This window comes from Canis lupus, chromosome 5, assembly GCF_003254725.2.
Source record: "Canis lupus dingo isolate Sandy chromosome 5, ASM325472v2, whole genome shotgun sequence".
NCBI lineage: Eukaryota > Metazoa > Chordata > Mammalia > Carnivora > Canidae > Canis > Canis lupus.
This window is the reverse complement of record NC_064247.1, coordinates 63,421,761-63,443,437: the sequence shown is the minus strand read 5'-3', so window position 1 is coordinate 63,443,437 and position 21,677 is coordinate 63,421,761. Positions and strand designations below refer to the sequence as shown.

The 21,677-nt window shown below is 40.2% G+C and overlaps 1 protein-coding gene, 1 long non-coding RNA gene and 1 pseudogene across 7 annotated transcripts in view; 2 read left to right on the top strand and 1 right to left on the bottom strand.

Moving 5' to 3' along the window:
- UBE4B (ubiquitination factor E4B) overlaps positions 1 to 21,677 on the bottom strand; it is a 124,393-nt gene that overhangs the window by 38,054 nt on the left and 64,662 nt on the right. For 3 of the 5 annotated variants that reach the window (XM_049109565.1, XM_025427206.3, XM_025427209.2), the window contains 8 exons: positions 20,030 to 20,258; positions 19,154 to 19,570; positions 18,248 to 18,397; positions 11,226 to 11,367; positions 10,195 to 10,295; positions 7,944 to 8,058; positions 3,595 to 3,678; positions 469 to 525 (listed from right to left, as the gene is read on the bottom strand). In XM_049109565.1, the coding sequence (XP_048965522.1) occupies positions 469 to 525; positions 3,595 to 3,678; positions 7,944 to 8,058; positions 10,195 to 10,295; positions 11,226 to 11,367; positions 18,248 to 18,397; positions 19,154 to 19,570; positions 20,030 to 20,258 (1,295 nt within the window). The remainder of the gene's footprint in view (positions 1 to 468; positions 526 to 3,594; positions 3,679 to 7,943; positions 8,059 to 10,194; positions 10,296 to 11,225; positions 11,368 to 18,247; positions 18,398 to 19,153; positions 19,571 to 20,029; positions 20,259 to 21,677) is intronic. The other 2 variants (XM_025427208.3, XM_025427210.3) reach the window with 2 other exon arrangements.
- On the top strand, positions 9,032 to 9,694 carry LOC112646866 (DNA repair protein XRCC2-like; annotated as a pseudogene).
- Positions 11,363 to 18,509, top strand: LOC112646867 (uncharacterized). Of its 2 annotated transcripts, none has more exons than XR_004815579.2 (4): positions 11,363 to 11,506; positions 15,675 to 15,789; positions 16,801 to 16,888; positions 18,223 to 18,509. It is a non-coding gene; the product is annotated as an uncharacterized LOC112646867 (long non-coding RNA). The 2 variants fall into 2 exon arrangements; XR_004815580.2 differs by lacking the exon at positions 11,363 to 11,506 and adding an exon at positions 12,956 to 15,255.

Here is a 21,677-nt window from a genome sequence, read left to right as displayed (position 1 = left end):
AAAGCTTGCAAATGTGCTAGAATCCTAGGATCTCTGTTGGTATTTTCTCATCTCAGATGGAGGAGGAAAAGCCTCCAAATCCTCTACATTTTCACAAGATAGTCTTTTTTTTTTTTTTTTTTTTACAAGATAGTCTTTTTAATTCTGATGTTTCGAGAAGCTCTTTGATAGAGTTCAGATGAACTATTTTTACACTATCAAAGGACTCAAGTAAATTTTCCCATAGGATTTATTCCCCTAGTTGCATAATACTTGTACAAAAATCACAGAAGAAAATAAATAACTTCATCTTACACAGTAACACACACAGGGTTAACCAATTTAACTGAGAGCCACCCAGACGTGTTACCTGCATCTAATCTAAAATGTCCTCTAAGGGCTGTTTTTTCACATAATGTTACTTTAAAGGGATATCTTCTGAGTTACACATTCATTGAATATGTGCAAGTCCATCGGGGAAGCACTCACCAAATTGCACACGGGGTGTGTCTTCCCAAACTTGGTTTCACAAAGCTCACCTAAAGCCTAGAAATAAGGTCAGACGTGTCATTTATTGATTTATCTATTTATTTATGATCAGAAAGTGTCATTTAAATGTATTCCATCTTAAACTGACTGCTATGTGTAACACCAAGGAACAGCTTTAATGCTGTTATAAATACATATACATTCCTTCCAAAATACTAACAGCTTTACTGCTTTTCTGATAAGTTAACACCTGCACATCATAAAAAAATGTTCAGATAAAACAGAAATACAAAATGAAACTAAGAATCACTCATAAACTTTACCCTAATCGATAACCTCTACTGATATCTTGGTTTACAGCTTTCCAGACATATTTTTGTACATATACACATTGAAATCAATGCATATATTTTTACAAAAAGTGATTTTTTCACATAACATCTTTCCATGTCAAAGATATGCTTCATAAACTCTAGATGGCTAGTTTTGCCAGTGCTAAACTATAAATAATTACTACCTAATAAGCTACCAAATTCAGAACATGTTTAAAAGTATTACTTGGTTTCAAGAGCTCTGATATTTTTGACAACTCCAACATTTTCCTTTGGAGCTCCAATCATTTTTACATTAGAGAATCAGGAAAAAGAGCTTTTAGGGACATAAACACAGTTTAACACAGCTCGTGTATTCCAACCAAAGAGTGAGTTTAATTTTCTGTGCTGTGAACATAGCCACCAGAATTCCCGAGCCAGCCAATGGAAGCTACTTCTGAGTCAGTGCATTTAGGCACTGACATGTCTTTGAGGTGCCTCTGAGAAGGAAAGGTTCTCACTGAGCAGTGCAGGGGTTCTCAAACCGTGCTGTCCATTAAGATCACCAGGGGAGGTTGGAAGGCCCAATGCCAGGCCCCATCCTCACCACACCCATAATGTATGGAATCACAGTGTGTGGGAAGCTAGGCATCAGGTGTTTTAAAAATATCTGCAGGTAATCCCAGGGTATGACAGCATTAGGATGCACTGAGCCAGAGAATAATCACAGTTGTTTCTGACTCTAGCTCCAGTGGTCTTCCTCTTCCTGCTCCCATTGTCCTTCTGTGTACTGCACTCCCTCGGCTGTATGAGCATCAATAATGGTACAAAATAAAACTATTGTCTGTCATAATGGAGGCCTTTGTCTTTTGACCAAGAAGAACATTTTGTTGATATCTGACCCAAAAGCTGAAACATCGAGCCAGTTTAGACTGCAACAGAAAAGCTAACAATTCTGTGAAGGAACATTTACATCATCTGCTGATAATTAATGTGCACTCAAATATTTCATCACTGAGCTCAAACAATCAGATGGCTTCACTTCCTTTCATCTGGCACACACAGAATAATGCATAGGGATTAACAAAATTTTATTAGAAACTCGAATGGCATGGGCAGTAGGAAGAGCCCAGACATACATCCATTCAAAGTTATTTTTTTGCCTTCTAATTTCCCAGCACTATCTTAGTCTCTTAGCTCCATTTTGATTAAAACTGAGACATGCACCCTTTGTGTATACCTCTGTGTTAGCATTTATCATGGTGTGATGATTTGTGCTTTTGTGGCCTTAAGGTTAGCAGTGGGTCAGGAGCAACTAGTAGAGAGGTGCCTTGTCTAATCATTCCCAGTGTCTGGCACAGCCTAGGTCATCAGTGAGTACTGACTTAATGGTAAAATGGAATTAAGTCAATAGAGTAAAAGGAACAACCGAAGTAAAAATATAGATTTAACCAGGGCCTCAATTTATACAAGATTATATTTATTCATTACATTAGCTAATTTTGTATTTTGATATTTTCTCCTTCATATTCTATTTTTTTAAAGATTTTATTTATTTGAAAGTGAGCAAGAGAGATCACAGAGGCAGAGGGAGAGGGGGAAGCAGACTTCTCCACTGAGCAGGGAGCCCAATGTGGGGTTTGATTCCAGGACCCCAGGATCATGACCTGAGCTCAAGGCAGCTGCTTAATAGACTGAGCCACCCAGGAGCCCCTTTTCCTTCATATTCTAGAGTGAAAAATATTTAGTCAGACGTCAAAGTGTTTTTCTCCCCAAATTTCCTAGAAGCCAATTCAGAAAAGTATCTTTTCTGCCTGGTTCTGGTATATTCACAGCAGTCAAGGCCCTCCGTGAGAATGTGGGGCAAAGGTTGTCCACAATTTATGCTTGTTGTAGGTGCCTAAAGGAGCTGAGCAGGTCTGCTTTCCACAGGAAGCTTCAAGGAAATGGGGGAGGGGAACAAGAATATTGCTATGAGATTTTTCTGTACAAAGTCATTGCATAAAGCTGGATTACATCTCCTAGTTTAAATCTGTCTTCAAAACAAAAAAAAAAAGAGGGTGGCCCTGGTGGCGCAGCGGTTTAGTGCCGCCTGCAGCCCAGGGTGTGATTCTGGAGACCGAGGATCGAGTCCCACGTCAAGCTCCCTGCATGGAGCCTGCTTCTCCCTCTCCCTGTGTCTCTGCCTCTCTCTCTCTCTCTCTCTCTGTGTCTCTCATGAATAAATAAATAAAATCTTAAAAAAAAAAGATTTTAATTTATTTATTCATGAGAAATACAGAGACTGGCAGAGACATAGGCAGAGGGAGAAGCAGACTTCCTGCAGGGAGAGCAATGCAGGACTCGACCCTGGAACCCTGAGATCATGACCTGAGCCGAGCAGAAGGCAGCTGCTCAACCACTGAGTCACCTGGTGCCCTAGAAGTCTGCCTTTTGACTTGCATTTAAAATCATGTTTTTTTAAATAACAAAATTTCATTCCAGTTACGGTATGCCCAATTGCCAGGAGAATCAGAAGGATATCAGCAAGTGGCATCATTTTCATGAGCTATATGGTCAAGCAAAGTGCAAAGTGCATTCTGGCACTTGCAGCACTGATTCTCCCACCTAGGGCTCGCATGTGTGGAATCTGTCTAGGCTGCTCCCACTCTTCCTTGATGCCTCTCACTGCACACCAAACACTACATGGCTAAGACAATACTTTCAGGTTTTAAATGTGAATACATGGCTGATTACCTGAAAGAAAAGTGTATGCTCAATTCAGCTGGAAGAAAGTGTCTACTGAATGTCTTAAAGAAAAAGAACAAAGGATTACCATGAGGGGGTACTTAAAGTAGTCACTATCGAGGGAGCACTCTTTGGCAGCGAGAGCCAGGCCTTGTAAAATGGGGATAAAGATCTGTAAGAAAAAAAAAAGATCGGAAATGTAAATTTAGGAAAACTTCAGAAAACTTCAGGAGGCATGTTAAATAAAGTGCTGAATCTGAATGTCTAGGCATTTCTACCTTCCCCCAAAGAAAAGCTGTTTTGTTTATAAAAGAGTCTAGTATCCAGCCACGGAGTGTGGCTCTATCCTTCGACAAGGATAATCATAAAGTAATATAGCTGACTTTTCCAGAAGTAACAGGATCTGGTGAGCCCTAATTCTCTGGAAGGACTCAGAGTGACTCAGAAGAAACTCATAGTTTTTGAGTCTATACTATAGGAGTCCCCAGGGGTCCTCGTCCTAATCAACTAAATTCTATCTTGGCAATAAATAGGTTTCTGATTACCAAGCACCTACAATCTGTAAAGAAAATCTATCAGTATCTTAAAAAATTCTTCACACTTTCCCACTTTCATCTGATTTTTTCCAACTTTCTGTGTTTATTTGGAAAAGAACAAGAAAAACAAACCAGTAATGGATATCATTATCATTATATTAACCGTAACTACGTAAAGCAAACAGCTGGTAAATGTTGAAAATGCAAAAAGAAACTTGACTAGAATGACTTACCTCCATTTGTGGTATAATTAATACACTAATATGATGCCAGAGCTTATGGGCACTCATATTTATTTTTATAAGTTTACCATCAACACCAGGGCACGTTTTCTCCATGCAAGATTTGCGAACAGCTCATCTACAATGTCTCAACACACTAACTGACTGACTCATTTAGGGAGTTGGTTCAAGACTAGTATCAAGTAGAAGATGGTATAAACAACAGCTGACAATCCGAATACCAACAAGTTGAAATGGGAGTGCTCTATAAAGCCACCAGAAAATCTAAAAAATTCCCTTTCCTTCTAATTTCATCCCATTATATTGAGCAGCTTGGTCATTTAAGGAACACAGGATTTAAAAAAATTAAAAAGGTGCCCTGATTACAAAGTGTCTGTGGAGTGTCTTGAGATAACAAGATAGCTCTGGAAGAGATCATACCAGTTTTTGCAAGTTAAACCATGAGGGTAGAAGTAACAACATGCTATCAGAAGCTAAGCTAAAAATGGATAGGTAAAGCTTAAACGTAGGGATGGGGGAATGACAAAATGACAATCAAGAAAAATACAACTCAAATCATCAAAATAAATTTTATAATTGGTTCATCTAGAAAAATTTCAATATTTTTTTTCTCAGAATACTATAAAGCAAAACATCTTTACATTTTCTAGTAGACTTACCCTCTTTGGCAGGTAGGATTTCATTTACAAGAGACAAGGTATTACTAACTATAATATTTTTCAAATAGTCAAGCATTAAACTATTTGTGTGACTTCCATTTTTTAAATGACTCTCGTTTTCAAATATACACCTTCGAGTAACAACAAAAAATACAAGTATTCATCTCCAACCCTAAATTCTAGCTATTTATTTCTATTTATTTATCTGTGAATATTTCCAATATTAAAAGAAGACTTAATAGTTAAATAGATTTAATAGTTCACACGTGCCAAACTCTTAAGACAAAAAGGTGAAATGCTGTTTTCAATTCACTCGTCCTTTCTGTCTAGAAAAAAACACAAGGTAACACGAAGACAGACAAGGAGGAGTGTTCTGGAGTGAGTGGCAGAAAAGGCATCAAAATACTATGATTAGAAAGAAATAGTGGAGGCTCCTGGGTGGCTCAGTTGGTTAAGCGACAGACTCTTGATTTCAGTTCAGGTTGTGATCTCAGAGTCATGAGATCAAGCCTCGAGACGGGCTCCACTTAAGATTTTCTCTCTCTGCCTCTCCCTCCTGGCTCTCTCTCTCTAAGGAAAAAAAAAAAAAACAGTGGGTACACAACACTGTGAATGCACTAAATGGCACTGGATTGGTTAATTTTTTTTTATTTTTAAAATTATTTAATTATTCATGAGAGACACAGAGAGAGAGAGAGGCAGAGACACAGGCAGAGGGAGAAGCAGGCTCCATGCAGGGAGCCTGATGTAGGACTCGATTCCGGGTCTCCAGGATCACACCCCGGGCTGCAGGCGGTGCTAAACCGCTGTGCCACGGGGGCTGCCCAGTTAATTTTTTTAAAAAAAGATTTCTTTTAAATTTATTTGTGAGAGACACAGAGAGAGAGGCAGAGACACATAGACAGAGAAGCAGGTTCCTTGCAGGGAGCCCGATGTGGGACTTGATCCCCGGACCCAGGATCACACCCTGAGCTGAAGGCAGATGCTCAACAACTGAGTATCCAGGCATCCTTGGATTGGTTCATTTTATGTTACATGGATTTCATCTCAATTTTTTTTTAAAGAGGTCACTTCATAACCTCTGTGTAAGTTTCTTTATGAATAAAATAGGAGTAACACACCTTTTAGCTGATCACTGGGCTGATTTTATAGAGCTAAAGCTCTGAGTTCCTCAAATGATGTCTTGTATAATAGGGGAAGTATTCTAATTTTTTTTAAAGATTTTATTTAAGATTTCTCCACATCCAATGTGGGGCTCAAACTCACAACCCCAAGATCAAGAGTCGCACACTCCACTGATTGAGCCAACTGGGTGCCTCGGACAAGTATTCTAATGAATGCACATCATACATACAACAAAGGGCACCACTTAAACCTTCCAAGATGGTTACTTCTTTTCTTTCTTTTCTTTTTTTCTTAAGTAGTCTCCATGCCCAGCATGGAGCTTGACACAGGACTTGATTCCATGACCACGATCAAGAGCCAGACACTTAATTGGGTGAACCACCCAGGTGCCCCAACAGTTATCTATTTTCATCGGAGTTCACTTCTTCCAGAGATGAAAAGCTCACTATGCTGCCTTGAGTATTCCTGCAACAAGACTATCACCTAAGAAAAGTAGTTGATGAATTCCTGACACAATCATGATACTAACTTGGAGTTTTGCTTTGGGATTCTTCTTTTACAATATTTTGGAAACTGCTAAAAACACAATTCCTGAGATTTCAAAGGCTTTAGAATTAATAGTTATGAATAATATTAGTTATAAATACAGATGAAAAGGAATCGTATCGTTTATCGCTATTGCCTCTGTTCTTCTGTATAGAAAGAAACAATCATATGGTGAATTGTAAGAAAATGTCATAAAAATCCTTCCATCATGGGAAATTGCATGTGCGAAAGTTGCCGTGACAAAGTGCTCACATCACAACACAGGTGGGAAGATCGCAACCAAATGGAAGCCGAAGTTTCACCTCGGAAGAAACCCTCGAGACTAAAGAAATAAGTTTATTACTAAATATCTCATATCTGCATTTTCACATGACTTCACACAGTGAGATAAAAATTATGATACTTAAAGAAGTAATTAGCAAGATAGGAGACATCATTCCCAGTTTAGTGGTGAAAAGACAAAAGATTCTGTGTGGTATGCAGACTGCACTGAACTAACTTTGTTGCTGGTTTACTAATTTCTTTTTTGTAAACTTGGAGAACTAATTTTCAATATGACTCAACTGGCAAATGCACATTGTGCACATTGTGTCTTATGCCATCTCTTGGTATTCTTGTGTTAAAAGCTCCTATAATTCTTGCCTCTCAAGCACTTAGCACTTGTTAAAATGCTCTATGCTTGACTGCTTGAAATAGACAAATGATTTGAATGCAGCTGTCAATCTGATTATCTCAAGAAAGAAGTTCAGGTAGATCTCTCTGAGCAAATAACACATGCATGTTCAAATTGTGAAACAGAAGTTTTCTTTTTTTTAAAAGAGTTTTATTTATTCATAAGAGACACAGAGAGAGAGAGAGAGAGGCAGAGGGAGAACCAGGCTTCACACAGGGAGTTCGACATGGGACTTGATCCCGGGTCTCCAGGATTACACCCTGGGCCAAAGGAGGCGCTAAACCAGGCAGCCCCAGTGGCGCAGTGGTTTGGCGCCGCCTGCAGCCCAGGGCGTGATCCTGGAGACCAGGGATCGAGTCCCACATCGGGCTCCCTGCTGGAGCCTACTTCTCCCTCTGCCTGTGTCTCTGCCTCTCTCTCTCTCTCTCTGTGTCTCTATGAATAAAAAAAAAAAAAAAAAACAAAAAAAAACTCCCTTGCAATTCATCTTTGTAAGCAAAATGTTTAAAAAAAAAAAAGAAAAAAAAGGAGGTGCTAAACCACTGAGCTACACGGGCTGCCCTAGAAGTTTTCAAAATATGGTGTCTTTAGAAATTAAGCCTTGGCACAGAAGCTCCTAGGCTAAAAGTTTCAGTAGCAAACTCACAAAACCTCACCTGCTTGAACACTTCTTCATCCTGGTGAGTGGTTCTCACCAGTTCCTGCATGAAGCCATATGGGAGATTCCTGCAGAGCATATACGGCACCAGGAAGGATGGCTGCTGCATGGACCTGCGAACCCACAAAAGTCAAGGACTGCAATGGCTCAGCTCATCAGTATGTGACTACACGGTGCATGGGCTGTCACACCAGCAGAAGTGTCCGGTCAAAAGTCAAACTTTAAATCTCTCTCAGATATTCTACACAACAGTTTTAGGCAAAAGATGACCCTTCTTAAATTGTTAATAATCACTTTTTTTTTAATAAGAGACTATAGAAAATTTTAAAGAATTCATCTTTTCCCACATTTAATCCTTTAAAAATAAAGCATTACCCCCCAAGATGAAGCATCATATGTCTCTTTTACTTGTTTATGCCACATCCAATTGAAAAGATCAGCAATGGCTGAGGACTGTTAAATAAAACTCTTAATTTTAACCACAGAATATTTTTTTAGGTTTTTCTCCATGTTTATCCTTTTCCTTCCTTTTTCTTTTCTTTTAAGGTTTATTTATTTATGTAATCTGTATACACAATGTGGTACTCGAACTCACAACCCTGGGAGATCATGAGTCACCTGCTCCCCTGACTGAGCCAGCCAGGTACCCTCTTCCTCTTCCTTTTTGACAATTTTCAAAAACATATGGTTCTGGCACAGAAAATAATATAAGAACAACCAGAATGAATAAACGTTGTAACTCTGACATTTTTTCCTTAGATGTTTTTACATCACTTTTCCTTCAGATATTTTCATAAAAGAAATGAAATATACAAATGCTTTTTATTGAACTAGAAACCTTCATGGGACCCTCCAATCAATCAATAATGTAGTATACTTCAGGTGATTCCCAATGTAACTGCTCTACTCCTGTTATCTATTACTGAGTAACAGAAAATGACTGTATGATACATGGAAAGTGATAACCTGAACATTTTTTCAACTATCTCCTCTGGTTTCAAGGAGCTGCTTTTAAACTAAATACTAATTTCCTGCCTCGATGCTGACGTATTTCAACAGTGGTCTATAGACAACAGCGTTTTAGAAATGCTTTATTATTTAACGGCACGATGTATACTTCTAAAGTTGGAAGGTGGACTAGAAATAGAAGTCTTATTGATACAGATGATCACTTTGATATACTTTGGCTTCTTACAATTTTCGAGCATAGACTTATCCCAAAGCTCCGAGGGGCTAAGTCTCAGAAGGCTGTTCTTGGTGAACTGCAGTAGCAGCACCCAGGTGCTCCTCACACTGTACTCACTAGAAACTATGGTCTGTAGCCACCCGTCCTGCTTTTTGATCCTGGATAGCCTATCAGCTTTTTACTGGATAGACCATGTCAATGGAGGTGAAAGTGTTAACTTACAGGAGATTACTCTCAAGAAATATGCTCAGTTCTTAGATAAACTCACAAATGAGTATCATTAGCTCTTTTTGCAACAACACAAAGTATAATGGCAGAAAAACCTCAAACTGGACAGAAGGGCCTCCTTCTGCCTTTAACCAACTGAATGTGGTAGATGTGGACTCCAGACCCTAACTCTCTGTAAGGTATGGCAACAAATAGTAAGGCACAGAATAGTTTTCTCCAAACATGAAGATTTTAAAATCAGCAACCAATTTTCCTTAGTTTCAGGTCATTTAAAAAGTAACGGTTTAAAAAAGTTTATTTTTATTACTGGAGAAAGTGGCATTGAGTTTTGTTGAAATGGATCATGAAATAATGTTTTTCAGAATACTATGCAAAATTTTAAAAGTCTTTAATGGGCTAAAATGATTCAATTATAAAGCTTTAAACTGGGAGAATATAAATGTTTCTATATAGAATGGATTTTTTTTCCCACCAGAAAGGATTTCTTAAACCAGTACAGTAAAACTTCAGGTTATTCTGTTCTTAGGTTGTTGAAGATAAATCAAAGTTAACCATATATTAAGCTTGCTTTAAAACTAAATAAATAATCTACATGTTGCAGCCTAAGTAAAATGAACTTTTATAAAAAAAAAAAAAAAAAAAAGACAGAGGCTGTTTTATATTCATAGTGTTTCAGAGAAGGAAAGGGACCTCTGGGGTCATCCAGTCAACCACTTTCACCGTCCAGGTGAGAAAGTGCGTTATCCAAGGTGGCACAATTCAGCTGGACAACTAGATGTCCACTGATGGGCGGGGTCTTCTCCCTGCTAACATGAATGCACATGGTTTTCCCTACCTTGGTTGTGTGAGGGAACCTTGTAGGACTAACGCAGTATGGGATATGCACTGTGAGCGGATGTTGCTGAGAAGCTGGCTGACTGCTGGCTGGCTGCACATCTGAAAGAAAAGACAGAGGTTAGGACTCTGCAAAAACAAACGAAATAACCCTGTACTGCTGAAAACTGACAGGAGTCAGGAGACATTAGTCTCCAGGAAATGGCAGGCTTTTCTCTTGCTCTACTCATAATCAACAAGCCAGACTAACTGTATCATCCATGTATGTTACCTCCACTGAAACCTTGGTCAGAGAAGAGAGAGTAGAACTAGCATAGGTGCCTGAGCGGGAATCTCAGCAGGGTGCGCCCACTCTGCTTTTCTAAGTGCAACAAACCCCAAAGGAGCCCTTCACAAATGTATCACTAGCGGGTGGACAAGTGGATGAGTTTGGAAAACAAGAAGTGGACAATGAACTGGGAATGAAATAATAAAGTCAGCATGAAACAAGAGAAAAAACATAGCTTCCAGAGTTTAAGCCCATTTTTGTAACTTTTATGTGATTATAGACAATCACTCCAAGTCTCTGAGGTTTGTCTGCTGCTTCCTACAATAAAAACAATACCTATCTGACACTGGATTAACTGAACAACCACGAGAACCTGAGCCCCTGTGGACCGAGCACAGCGTCGGCAGTCCAGGCACTCCACAAATGTGAGCTATTAAAATATTTGTGACAGACTATCAGACGCTGTCAGGGCCAGGTAAGTCACTGCTGGCAATGGTGCTTGTGTGTCCCCTCCCCCCAGTCACTTCTTCCTTCTACTAGGATGTTGAGTCCTGGGAGGGTGGGGCTCTTTGTTTCGTTCACTGATGTTTTGTTCACCCTGAGCTCCTAGCACAGTGCCTAGCACATAACACATGCTGGATGACCATCTTTCTGACTGAATAAATGAAGGAATGTTCCTTATGGCAGGGGTGGGGGGGAGTGATTATTGATCCAAAAAATAACCAGGTTCTTGCGGGTTTTTAAATGGATCTAGTTCATATTACCTTTGGTGCTTTTTTTTCCTCTATTCCCACTCGGTCAAAACACTCGATGAGGTAGTTCAGCATGTCTGTCTCCTTGCAGGTCTCAATGGTGAAATGGTCGCTGTAGGAATCCCAAGTACTTGCCCCACCAGAGGCTCCCAAACTTTGGAGAAGAGAAAAGAAAACTGATGATTCTTACCCCTTCTCAACAAATTATATGTGATCGAGTTTGAGTTTCTGCAGCAGAAAGCCTGTTAGGGTCCCCGCACCCACGACAAAGCACAGACATCCATGCAGCCAAGGTTGGAGCTGACTACTCATCTCCTCTGCTCCAAGCCAGTAACAGTAACTTTTAGTAAACATTTCATTCACCTAAGAAGAGAGTTGGATCAGAAACCCAACATCTTATCTTAGTGGGAATGGCAACTTACAAAGCCAGGAGGACTATGAAGGGTTACTATGGGCTAGGCGTTTAGAGGGACAGCACGTGTACTTCAACCAAGCCAGGCAGCTTCACTCAGGCAGGCTTGCAGGTTGAAACCAGACTATGCTACTGCTGTCCATCAAACTCATCAGGAGTAAGGTTATAAGGACTAACCAAAGAACCCCTTCTCATGACTTCTGGCATAATCTCAAAAGCCTTCATCCAGCATTTGGCAATAGGACCAAAAAAGGGAAACTGTCCAGTTATAGAAGGAGACATAAAGATATTTGTTATTAACACAGACCTTTCCAAAACTTTCAGTGAAAAAGGCAAAGTAGTACAGCAAACACAAACAAAATGAAAATCATGTATAGGGGTATCCAAACTCGGGTCCTACCCCAGCTGTACTGCTTGCTTATTACCTGAACCTAGAACTTCATCTCCTCTGCAGTTAGGCTTACATGAAACCAAATGGAAGTGCTTTGTAAAATATAAGCAGGATACGACATGAAGCATTATGATTAGTAATAACTATTCACTGAGACCAAAGCCAAACATTATCTCCAGGATTAGATGTGAGGAAATTAAAGTTTAGATCAACCATCAACAAGTCGCATATCAAATCTAATGTTTAACTCACAAATGTATTTGATATACACAAAAGATACAAAGAGAGTAATCATGGCACAGGGAAAGGCTAGGAATTTTGAAATGAAAAGGAAATGAGAAACAAATGTAGCCAAAAAATTATATATGAAAGATGATAAAGGATGGAAAGAATATCATGAACTTGAAAGACCTATACCTACTTCAACTGGGGCAGTCAGTTAAAGGTTAGAAACCAATAGGACTAATAGAGATTGAGCTATTAGCAATATGTTATGCAGGTAAGTGCATAGATATACCTAACTAATTCTGGAATATATACATAACTGACCTTAGAATTAAAAAAAAAAATACAGTTGGCCCTTGAACAACATAGGGATTGAGGTGTCACCTCCATGCCACTGAAAACTGCATTTACCTTCTGATTCCCGCACAACTTAACTACTAACAGCCTACTGTTGACCAGAAGCCTTACTAAGAACATAGTAGTTGATTAGCATGTATTTTGTATTCCTATTATGTGCTGTATTCTTACAGTTTATTCTTAAGTATTATTCTTAAACTAGAGAAGAGAAAATATTATTAAGAAAATTGTAAGGAAAGAAAATACATTTATAGTACTACATCGTATTTATTGAAAAAAAAATCCACTAATTGGTGGACCTATGTTGTTCAAGGGTCAACTGGATATATAATTGACCTTGAAATGAAAATATGATATTGGGTAGCCCGGGTGGCTCAGCGATTTACTGCAGCCTTCAGCCCAGGACATGATCCTGGAGACCCGGGATTGAGTCTCATGTTGGGCTCCCTGCATTGGAGCCTGCTTCTCCCTCGGCCTGTGTCTCTGCTTCTCTCTCTGTGTGTCTCTCGTGAATAAATAAATAAAATCTTTAATAAAAAAAAAAAGGGAAGTGTGATATTAAAATTAAAAAGATGAAAACAGTGTTAGTTTTACTTCCAAGGCTTTCAGGCCAGAGTCTAGCTAAATCTGAATTCCTACAATCTGTTCTAAAGGTCTGACAGTGGGTAGCCCAGGTGGCTCAGTGGTTTGGCGCCGCCTTCAGCCCAAGGTGTGGTCCTGGAGACCTGGGATCGAGTCCCACATCAGGCTCCCTGCATGGAGCCTGCTTCTCCTTCTGCCTGTGTCTCTGACTCTCTCTCTCGGTCTCTCATGAATAAATAAGTAAAATAAAAAAAAAATAAAATAAAGGTCTGACTGAAGAAGGGAAGAGAGAAGAAAGCACAGGAGGGAGAAAAAAGCATGAGAACAAAACAGAAAAACTCACCCACAAATATGAGAGGTGTGGTGAATCCCCAAAAGCAGAAAGGGGAAAGAGAGATTTTCTTTAATGCACAATTTCAGTTTCAAGCTATCTGTGATCCTTTCCTCTTCTGTCTGACGTTAGCAACCCAGTGACTACATTATTTACTGAACTTCAAGACAAACTTGACCAACACAGGCTTTACCTAGACGTAACTAAGGTTAATTTTAACAGAAGACAATGAAAACAGATCCTCCTCACGTTTAAAATGAAAATTTCAATTATACATTTCCTTGATAATAAAGCCCAAATTTTTCACATTTTTACATTTCTTTTTTTTTTTTTTTTTCATTTTTACATTTCTGAAATAAAAAGTGTCCTACATTTGATGTCAACAGGTCCTTGCCAACTGCAGGGGTCAGTACCCACAGCCAGCTTAGGAACATTGGCACGAAGTCAGCATGCTTACATGGTGGCTGCTCACGCACTGAAAATACACTCCAATCTTAGGCAACACATCCCACTGAATTTTAACTTAAATGTGAACACCTCAAAGCCAAGTGAGGTATATGCATAACTGTTTCACCAAGACGTGAAAAGTGATAATGTATGTGGAAAACTGCTTGTCTCATACCAGGTGATGCAATGGAAGGCACCCAGAACATATCAGAGAATTTTCAAAGCTAAAAGGAGTTGATATATTTTGGTGATCATCTGTCAGACACCAAACAACACTTCAGTTGACTTTCAAGAACAGAAGAAGACTAAAAGATAAAATAAAAGTTAACCAAATAGGAAATATAGAGTAAACTGCAGTATCTATCCAGAGATTACAAATCAGAGGATTGGTCCTAGAGGTACTCAAGAAAATCATGATCCCCTAGCACGAAAAGCATCCAGTCTCGATAGCGCTACATACAGGTCTCAGTGATCAAAACACACAAGGATCTTTAGGTTCAAAGAGAAAGCGTTGGAGTCATGATTTTGCATGCAACACTGGAGGAGTTAGTGGTGTCATGTTTGTGTGTCTATGTTCATGCTATTGATAAACATTCTTAAAGTTTTAAAAGAACATTTCATTTTTTTCCTAAACAAGTTATTACAAAATTCATGATGCTTTTACAACTGTGACAAAGGAGAGACCGCATTGGAAATATGTCATATTCAAATCTTATGAGTATCCACAAACTTCTACCTCCTTTGGGAAGAATTTGTGAACCATTTTCTGATAACTACATCAATAGTCCAATTTAATAAACTGATTACTTTGCATAATAGAAATATACCTGAAGTCTTGTGAAAACAGTGAAAATCATCCTAGGGAGCCGAATATGCATTAGATCTGTGCACACTGAATCCCACTTGATAATGCACCAAGAAAACGAATTCCTTGAAAGCATTCCATCACAGTTTAATTTCTTCTATAATGGTATGAATAATTTCTCTCCTATTTAACTCATTTTTTTGAATGCAGGCTCCAGAATTTTGTGTTTTCTCCATGCAAGGCAAAGTCAGAGCTGTGCAGGTTCAAGCAAAGTAAATTCATTGAACAAATGTTCACAGTGTGCTTTCTGTATTCCCGGCACTGTTGTTGGCTCTAGGGGAGGTGGGGGGAGGCCAGGGGGCACCACAATGCATGGAACAGATCAAGAGCTTGCTGGTACGGTGATTACATTCTAGACGGGGGGAACAGTCCAAAACAATACAGGAATACTATGAAGAACAATAAAAGCAGAGCATGGAACAGAGATGGGCAGTAAGTATGCATGTGTACTTTATATAAAGTGTAAAACGATCCTCTGGTAAGATGGTGTGTTAAGATGGTGTGTACACGAGATCCGAGGGCATCAGGGGAGCAAGCCATGCAGCTATCTTGAGGGCAGTTGTTCAACGGCCCAAGGCAGCAGGGAATATGCCAAGTGAGGTCAGAAAGGAGGAATGCTCACATGTTGTATACACGTGTGCATGTGTGTGTACATGACACAAAGGGTCTTGTGCACCAGGGCAAGCCTTTGGTTTTTACTCTGTGTGAGCAGGAACATCCCTGGATGATGTGGAGACACATATGGTGGGACTCTTTCCACATCTCCAAGCAGTACTGAGCAGCAGAAACAAGAGGGTAAATGTTAACATTTTTTCACTATTTGCTAATTTTTCCTTTCTCTATTAACACAGGTTCACTACATACAAGATTCTACCTCCTTCAGTGAAGTATCTATAAGCAGCTAAAAACAGATTTCTTTCCCGTCATCAATTTCCTAGGAGACAACTCCGAAAAAATTTCCTCAGGGTAAATGCTATGGTATCTTTATTACAAGATGATTCTCTCACTTCGCTCATTCCACTCCTGCAACAAATCAATCCTTATAATTCATATAACTCTTTTCACAAAGGGCTATAAAACGTCACAGGTGCAGGAATTAGAGTTCTACCTTTCTTAAATTGATCCTGCTTGGGGCACCTGGATGGCTCAGTGGTTGAGGCATCTGCCTTTGGCTCAGGTCGTGATCCCAGGGTCCTCATATCAAGTCCCACATCAGGTTCCCTGCAGGAGGCTTGCTTCTACCTCTGGCTATGTCTCTGCCTCTCTCTTTGTGTGTCTCTCATGAATAAATAAAATCTTTTTTTTTTTTTAAATAGATCCTTCTCATCTCCACTATAGATAATTAACATATAAACCTATGTCCCAACTACTTCCAAAAACATTTGTAACATATCAACTCCACCAGGCTAGCAGGAAGGGCCAGATGCGACCCCTGTTGATCTTCCACAACATCAATCTTACTGGGGCAAGAGCTAACTAAGTGTTGAAATTGCTTACTTCAAAGCAAATAAAATACTGGGAAGATCGATTAGAAAGGGGGAATGAAAATAACTGTTATTTCCTTATCACTCAAATTAACAAAATTTTTGGTGACCTCTTCTTTGTTCTAACTCTGCATGCATTCTTGAGTTCCCCTCTATTTGCTTACTCAGTTATATATTTTTACACATCCTCTTACATTCTGCTCGGTAGTTATTCAAAAGCTGTAAGTTGCCAAAATCTAGATAGATCAGATTCCATTTTAACAGCCAGCAAAGGACCTGCCAACTGAATGGAATTTTGTAATTACCGAGTAAAATACTGGTACTTTCTTGCCAAGGAACAGGGTACATGCATAAACACTCGGCAGTGAAATAACCAGTAAGGAACGAGAACAACACGGGTCCCATTGGGAGCACAGTGTGGTGATGAAGCAGGTAAGTTCTGGACTCAGGCCCTGCCACATACTGTTATGTGACTGACCTCCTGTCCCCCCAGGTTCCTTACAGTAACTGAGAGGGCTGCTGTGATGATAAAGGGATAACGTATACAGAGTGCTGGCACAGGATCTGGCACACGATGCTCAGTAAGTAGTTGGAGCTATTATACACAGTTATTTCTCCGTGTAGCTATAGCATCTAGATCAGAGACAAGCCTGAGATGCTAGGAGTCTAGTGCTAGTAAAAAGCAGCACACAATCTGGTATCTTTGTGAGAGAGCTAGAATTAAATAGGCCAGGGAGAGAAAGCCTTTCTCTCATAATTTACAGTAAAACAGATAACAAAGCACTTTTATCATTTATGGAAATTGATTCCTAAAGGATGCCTGCTGCATTACTGCAATTGTGCAGTAGGATTTTACCTACATGAAAAAGACACTTCTACCTTTGGGAAATTTACTTGAGAAACAGTAATATAATGTTCAACCTAATACAAATATCAACCTTCCTGAATCAATATTCAACCCTATACCAACATTCCTTTCTCTCTTTATATACTCTAATGATTCTTCTGAACACTGTCAAATTTAATGAAGTGTACCTAACTCCTACTGCCGTCTCTATTTATAGCCTGCAGTTATTTTTGAACAGAGCTGCTGGGCACAAATACCAAATGAGTCCAGTGGAAACTTCGATTTAAGAGCAAAATCGTAAGACACTGAGTCAGAGGTTCAGATAGAAGGTGCTATTAAATTTTCTTGCCCAAAGTCACCTAGAAAACCCAAGCAGTCTTTTTTCAGATGGGTTTCAGGGAGAAACATTCAGCAGCGTCATGAACTAAGTTTTAGCCTCTACTATCATTCCAAAGGCCATCTAAACAGGGGTCTAGCTTCACTGAGGTCAAGGAGGTAATCAGTGAAATTTAAGGTTAGAAGTAAAAGCAGAATAACAGACAGGATGGCCCCATACACTGTTCAACAGATTGTCTGACTGAGCTGGAGGATAGGGGGAAAAAAGACACACATATGCACGCATGATCCCAGTCCCTCTGCCATTCCTAAGTAGCAGCAATCCATGCAACTGTACATAAGAAAACATGCCCCACAGAGTACATGTTGCTCACATGTTGCTCATATCTGGCAGCTCGCAAGGACACTTGCAACAGATAAATGAAGGGTCCCTCATTTCAGATCTTAGGGTGGGTGAGCTTGATGACTTATCTTTAATTTGTTGTTTGTGTTTCTGACAAATGATTACACATAAGTTTTCCTCCAAACTTACCAGGCAACAACAATGAAGATTTTCCTATATGCCACTTTTCCCCATGATAAAGTCCTAATACCTCGGTACATGCAAGTTCCCCACATCTTGATTCTCCAGGCTGTCCCATCTGACCCTATCCTGTTTAGATTCCAAGCACGCCCCTAAATGAGGGCTTATAAAAGTTAGTTCCTAAGCACCTATGCACTATGCACATGCAGGGGTAAGACTCCATTCCTCTGATACCTGGACCCAAACTGGACACAAGAAAACTCATCACCACCACCACCACCTTCATCATCACCATCATCATCATCATCATCATCTTCTTCATCTTCATCACTACTGTCGCCAGAAAGTGCGAGGAAGAGGAAGGAGAAAGGATTGTCGTACATACTACCACAACAAAAGCAAAAAAGGTCATCAGGGAACAAAGGAAAAACAAGAGGTGGAAAAGCTTTTGTAACTGCTGTCTCTTTTTAATTAAATGTTATGCTAAAAGTTCTAATTATTGACATGCAGAAAAATAATTCACCTCAATGACAAAAATGCACAGGTACATTGCAGAGGGGAGGCAGGGGCGGCCCTGGGTTAGTAGAATTCTGCTACTGCTTCTTTCTAAGAGGCTCAAATCAAAGGGTCAAGGCACAAACACTGGTCCATCCCCAGTGATCAGAGGTAAGGGACAAGGGCCCAGACCCACTCCCACCACCCTTTGGGCTGACTGCATTTTGACTCTGATTGACAACAATACAAAGAGCTGAAGAGTGCTCCTGTGAGCTCCAACTCTCAAATACAAACTGCCCACAGCCTCTGGAATTCATTTGTAATAAAGAATGACACATGAACTAGATTTCACAAAATGAAGTGACTTTTTTTTTTTTTTTGTACAGGAAGGAGGAAGAGTGAGGGGTAAGAACAGAGTAAGGGACACACAGCGGAACACCCACACGTTCTACTGTTATCGAAGCCTGGCAGAAGCATGGACTCGGGGCACAAGCCTACCAAACTAGTTAGACACACAGGTTAATAACCCAAACAGAAAAACACATGTAACTGAGGTCAGCGTCACACACCAGGTTCTTCCAAACAGAGTTAATCGCCTCTCCCTGCACTGCAAACTCACACCCAGCTCTCCTGCTGAATAAATACCTAGGAGAGATCCTTAGGGATGAGGGACGTCTGCTCACGGCACTGGGTGAGGCGGCCACTGAAGGGGGCCCCAGGCTGCTGGGTCTCTGTCTGAGAGAGCTGGCAGGAACCGCTTGAGGGCTACTAGCAAGGGCAGGGAGGCTGGGCGAGCTGGACAGAATGGAGATGCCTGGGGATCGCGGGGTAGGAGAAGTCGAAGACCCCCACGGGTGGGTGACAGTGTAGGGGCGATACCGTGGAGAGGAGGGCTGGCTTCCTGTGGCAGTTCCAGAGGCCATGCCACCATGCGGGCTGAGGGAAATGGAGGGCACAACCATCTGGCCAGCCACACGGGCAGGGGGGGAGGCAAAGGATGGACTCATCACTGGCACCGAGCTCCAGAAACTTGTACTGGGAGCTGGGCTAGTTTCATAGAGGCTAAATCAGTGGAGAAAGAGAGGAAAGAAGAGAAAAATGAAGAAAAACTTGAGGTAAATATCTAAAACGGAAAATATCAAGCTTTTAAAGAACAGCACAATGACACTTCGTATCTCTAAGCATTCAAGTGTACAAATCTTTCAGATACTCATCAAACTAGTTATAATCTAATTACCATAGTGATCTAGAGGCTGCATTTACAGTATGAGAAAGCCATCTTTCCAAAGAATAATGTACTGTATACAGTCATTTGTTTCTAAAATTTACTGAAAGCCAAACCATGGGAAGCCAAACAAACCAATCTGGAAAAGACAAGACCTTCAGCCATGACTAGAGGCACCCACCCAGAAAGAACACATACCACAACCTGACAAAGGCCTGTGAGCCAGCAGTCCCTTCTCTTACATAATTCATGGCTGTTTTACTACCAAATAGATGTGCAAAAGGAACCGCACTAACCTAGAGAAAGAGCTGGCACCAAAGGAACCCACACCACAGAACATGGGGCTTGTTCCTGGGTTAGAGCCAGTAGTGAGCATTAGATTCCTGTCTGGTGACCGAGCTGCTGCTGCAATTGGCTGTGATGTGGCTGTCAGACTGGCAAATGGATTTTCATCTCTAGTCTGCGTAGACATCATTAGCACTTCCATTAAAATCTGGCCAATCAAGTCCTTAAAATCAGAGAACACTGTTGGAAAGGGAGAATAAAGAAGAGGTTACACATGGTTCTTTATATACATAGTTCTTGAATCAGCCAAGTTGAACCAGAGGTTCAATGGGGTATCTGGATTGGATTCTGGAACAGTAAAAAGACATTAATAGAAAACCTGGGGGCCCCTGAGTGGCTCAGCGGTTCAGCATCTGGGCATGATCCTGGAGTCCCAAGATTGAGTCCTGCATTGGGCTCCCTGCATGGAGCCTGCTTCTTCCTCACCCTCTGCCTCTGCCTCTATGTCTCTCTCATGAATAAATAAAATAAAATCTTAAAAAAAAAAAAAAAAAAGGAAAAGAAAACCTGGTGAAATCCACATGAACTCTGAGCTCAGGTTATGGTAATATCTCACTTTTGACAAATACACTATGGTTACATAAGATGTCAGTGTTAGGGAAACTGAGTAAAGGGTATACGGAACTCCTTAAACTATTTCTAAAACTTTTCTAAAAATCTAAAAGTATTCCAAAATAAAAAACTTACTTTAAAACAAAAAAAAAAGAAAGAAAATCTGGAGTGCACCCAACGAGTATCACTGCTGATATATATTAACTGCAAAAAGAAGCTACTCCTAGCTACAGGCATTCATTTATGATACTAGAAATAAAGCCGGGTTGACATTTCTTCGCCTACATACGTCTTATATACAGTAAAACTATTACATGGGAGGTTCAAAATATTTTATGAAGGGTCTAATATCTAGTCACCATCTGGCTTTTTGGAGCAAATTCTATTTTCTAACTTCTTCCTTCTTTAAAGTTCCCAAATGCCTTATTGTAGCTCTTTAGATACATTTTTATTTAATTTTTTTTTTAAGATTTTAATTTATTTGCAAGATAGCAAGAGAGAGGGAGAGCATGAGCAGGGGGGAGGAGGAGAGGGAGAAGCAGACTTCCTGCTGAACAGGAAGCCTGATACAATGTGGGGTTCAATCCCAGGACCCTGGGATCGTGACCTGAGCTGAAAGCAGATGCTTAACCAACTGAGCCTCCCGGGTGCCCTAGATACCCTTTAAATTTCACTAAATAAATAAGAGCTGTAACACATATAAATCTTATCTGATTTGGCTCCCACTTACATATGTACAAGACAGATTTAAAGAGTCTTAAGGTTGGGCAGCCCCGTGGCTCAGCGGTTTAGCGCCACCTTCAGCTCAGGGTATGATCCTGGAGACCCAGGATCAAGTCCCACATTGGGCTCCCTGCATGGAGCCTGCTTCTCCCTCTGCCTGTGTCTCTGCCTCTCTCTCTCTCTCTCTCTCTCTGTGTGTCTCTCATGAATAAATAAATTCTTAAAAAAAAAAAAAAAAAAAGAATCTTAAGGTTTACAATAACAATAAGGGGGCACCTGGGGGGCTTAGTTGGTTAAATGTCTGACTCTTGATTTTGACTCTGG